General features: G+C 44.3%; 1 protein-coding gene across 1 annotated transcript in view; it reads right to left on the bottom strand.

The window, feature by feature from the left end:
* Positions 1 to 605: 605 nt before the first annotated feature.
* Positions 606 to 3,466, bottom strand: part of LOC113940283 (ribosomal oxygenase 2-like) — a 9,322-nt gene continuing 6,461 nt past the window's right edge. Inside the window, 2 exon segments of the mRNA XM_027631402.1 lie at positions 606 to 644; positions 2,392 to 2,499. Of these exon segments, the coding sequence (XP_027487203.1) occupies positions 606 to 644; positions 2,392 to 2,499 (147 nt within the window).

Here is a 3,466-nt window from a genome sequence, read left to right as displayed (position 1 = left end):
TTTTTTTTTTCTGTGCTTTTGACATTTTCTTAAAAAAAAAAAAAAAGTCCTGTTTACATTCCCTCCTTCTTCAGTAGCCCCCATCTTGTGTGCTTCAGAGACTTAGTCTAAGTGGGGAGTCTCATATTGAATTTGAGTGACTCACTGTGTGCAAAGGGCAAATATGGACAGAATGCACATTGGCTGGTTGTCTCTGTAGCTCTACATCTCCCCCTGATGTGGCAGAGCACAAAAACTGCCCATCCCTGTGTCCCTTTCTCCACTGGCTGTTCTTTGGTTTGGCCTGAGGTCTCTTCCAGGTTGAGTCCCAGTGCACTGCCCTCCACCGTGGGCCTTCCCTTCCTGATCCAGCATCTGTGGGGCAGCAGAGCTGGGTCAGTGCAGGCACAGGGCTGGCTCTGACAGGGGCCATGAAGCCACTGCCAGGAGGTGACAGCAAGGACAGTTTGCAAAGAACAAATTTAGATACAGTGACTTTGTTGGAATCAAGGGGGTCCTTGTGACACCAGAGAAACTCAGGGAATCAATGAGCTGTTGTGACACTTCAGGGTCTCATGGAAGCAAAGGAACCCTGGGACAGTTAGGAACCCCATGGAGTCAAGGGCCTATTGAGACACTGCGAAGCTCATGGAAGCAGACGAATTCTGGGAGAGTATGGAACTTCATGGAATCAAAGGGCCATTCTGACACTGGAGGGCCTCATGGATCTGCAGGAAACCTGAGTGACTCCAAAGTTCTGGGCTTGAAGGTTGCTTTGTCTCTTGTGGGATCTTGTTGTCCAGGCCTGGGCTGTGATGTTGTTCAATAGAGATGTTTTTCTACAATTCTACCTTGAAAAGAAGTGTAAACACTCTAAAGGAATTTAGAAAGTTTGATATCAAATGGGGTCATTGTAAGGGGGGTACTTTTGAATTGGATGATCAATGGAGCATAGAGGCGTGAGAAAGGAATCATATTAGGATGTGAAACCAGCTAGAGTATGGTACAATGTAACTTCATGGCACAAGCTAATTGTGAGGTCCATTGTGCTTTTTAGCAAGTCAGCTTGATATCCCCTATTATCAGAGCTGAGTTCTTCCTTGGTTTTGCTACATACTGCAAGATAGATACATCTACCCTTGAAACACAATGGTAGAGGTCATACATAGGGGTGAGAAAGATGATGATGGGAGGAAGATTCTGTGGGCAGGGGTCGCTGGCCCCTTGCCCTACAGCAGGGCAGGCACAGACTGTTGCCATTAGGTAATGATCAGGCAGGGTTTGGCTGCCACTCAGGCATCACCTTATACTGGGTACTGGCCCTACGTGGTGTAATGTAGAGCTGATGAAATGGGGTGTCAGGACTGCTGGGGTGAGTGATCCTCATCCTGCCATGGAGACTGTGTTGCTCCGTGGGGACGCCCGCTAAGCACGGGCACCGACCAGCTGCTGCAGATCCTGGCAGCCCTGGCCTGTCTGTGTGGGTAAGCACAGTTTATTGAGAGGAAGCAACTGAGAGAACAAACTTTTCTTTTTAATATCCTTTTAGTGTTCCTCTAATTCCCCTTTTTATTATTGAATATTGTTACATAAATAAGTTGTTCATAATAGTTCCCTTTAATTTCCCTTTTTACTAACCAATATTGTGTTAATAGTTATCCATAATATTGTGTTATATTGTGTTAGGATCCCTTTTTTGGTATCCCTTTAACCCCCTTTTCTTTTCACTAGTTAATACTGTATTAAAAGCTGTTTGTAGTATTTGTTTTAATGTCACCCGATAAGGTAGTTATTTTGTATCTTTTTTTTTTTTGGTTTTTGATTCCTCTTGCTAAGTTTATTACTATTTTTATTATTCTCACTGTAATAAAAGATAGTTTGTGTGTTTGAATATTTCTGGCACTTATCTTTATTCCGAACATGTATCCAAACGAACTGTTACAGTAGGTCTTTACTCACAGTGCTGACCCACCCTACCCTAAAATGAACACCCCTGCAGTGTGTTCCATTGGATACACAATCTAACATGGGTTTAGCATGGCAGTGATCCCTAGGGAATATCTGCTGGCCTATCCAGTAGCCTCAGTAGAGGATGTGCTAAGGACACACCAGGAAGAGCTGGTTTTAGTTGCTCCAGTAGCTTTGCTCACTGGGCCATAAGGCATGCACCAGAAATCCTGTCAACATCTCGAGTGTTTAATGAAGCATGAGATCACATTACTCAGTTCCACTGTTAAACTGCCTCTGTGCTGCAGCCTCAGCTCATCTGGGCACTGCAGGGCTGGGCAGAAAGGCTCTGGGTGCTGAGGATCACGGCAGAACCCAGGCCCTGCTGCCATTTTGGGCAAGCTCATCTCATGCAGCAAAACCCACCACGGAAAGATAATTTTTGCTGGGTCTGCAGGAACAAACCTGGGCCGTGCCATCCTCACTGCCAGTGTCATCTGTCCCCATCATGTGAGTGTCTCTCCTGTTCCTTAAGGAATGATACACATAAACCATCTCCCTGCGAATTTCATCCTAAAAGACAGCAAGGAGGAAACAGTTACATGTGATCCACAGCCTCAGACTCATCTCACTGCACTTGCCAATGCTCCTGAATTCTGGAGTCACTCTTACAACAAAGCATGCAAGTCACCCTCCCAGATGAATTTTCCAACAGCCACCTCCAACAGCAATAAGGGACTCTCCAAAACACCTCTGAAAATTTATTTACAATCATCTTCTGCCTTAAAACTGCCCCTGCTAGAGTCCCAGGAGTGATGCTGTACAGAAAACAGGCCATTTAAGGGAAAGCATTAATGAACAGGTGTGCATCAACACATTTCCAGTCTGATACTGATCTGTTTCTTAAAAATCACATGCCCATCATCAGTCCTTGGTCAGAGCTGTGCAAAGCAATTCAGAGCTCTCTGGGCAGGTTGCACATGGAATTTGTGGACACAAGTCTTCCATGTGTCCTGTCATCCTGGGTTGATCTGTGTGACATCAGAAGGCAAGGTGGCCCAAAAATTGGGGGGAAAAAGTCTCCAAAACCTACACAGTCTCAATATGGACACAAGCAAGATGGAGGAAAAAATCAGAAAGTTATGGTGTGTTTTTCTTGGGAAACATTCAATTCATCCAAACAAACCCCAAACTGTACAAGATAATCTTTGCTGTGTGTCCCGCCCCCTTTTTTTTTTTTTAAAGTGAGATAAAAAGCACTTCTACAATTTCATACTAAAAAACCTTCATGGATAAGAAGCAGTATAAACACAGCATAATGCAAGATGCAGGTATCAGTGTTGTGGAACAACTTAGTAGTGCCCCTGGCACCTGCTTGGATACAGAGATAACCCAGAAGTGAAGACTAAATGCAGCCACAGCAGCAGCTGCAACCAGCAGAATTCCCTCTCTTGAAAAAACCTATTTTTATAAAATATTCCTGTTCTTAAATACAAAGAATAGAAAAAAACCCTATTATCAAGACCTGTAGAGGCCATTT

This window comes from Corapipo altera, unplaced genomic scaffold (genome assembly GCF_003945725.1).
Source record: "Corapipo altera isolate COAL_440 unplaced genomic scaffold, ASM394572v1 59779, whole genome shotgun sequence".
Taxonomy (NCBI): domain Eukaryota; kingdom Metazoa; phylum Chordata; class Aves; order Passeriformes; family Pipridae; genus Corapipo; species Corapipo altera.
The sequence above is the reverse complement of the archived record's forward strand: the minus strand, read 5'-3'. Positions and strand labels throughout refer to the sequence as shown.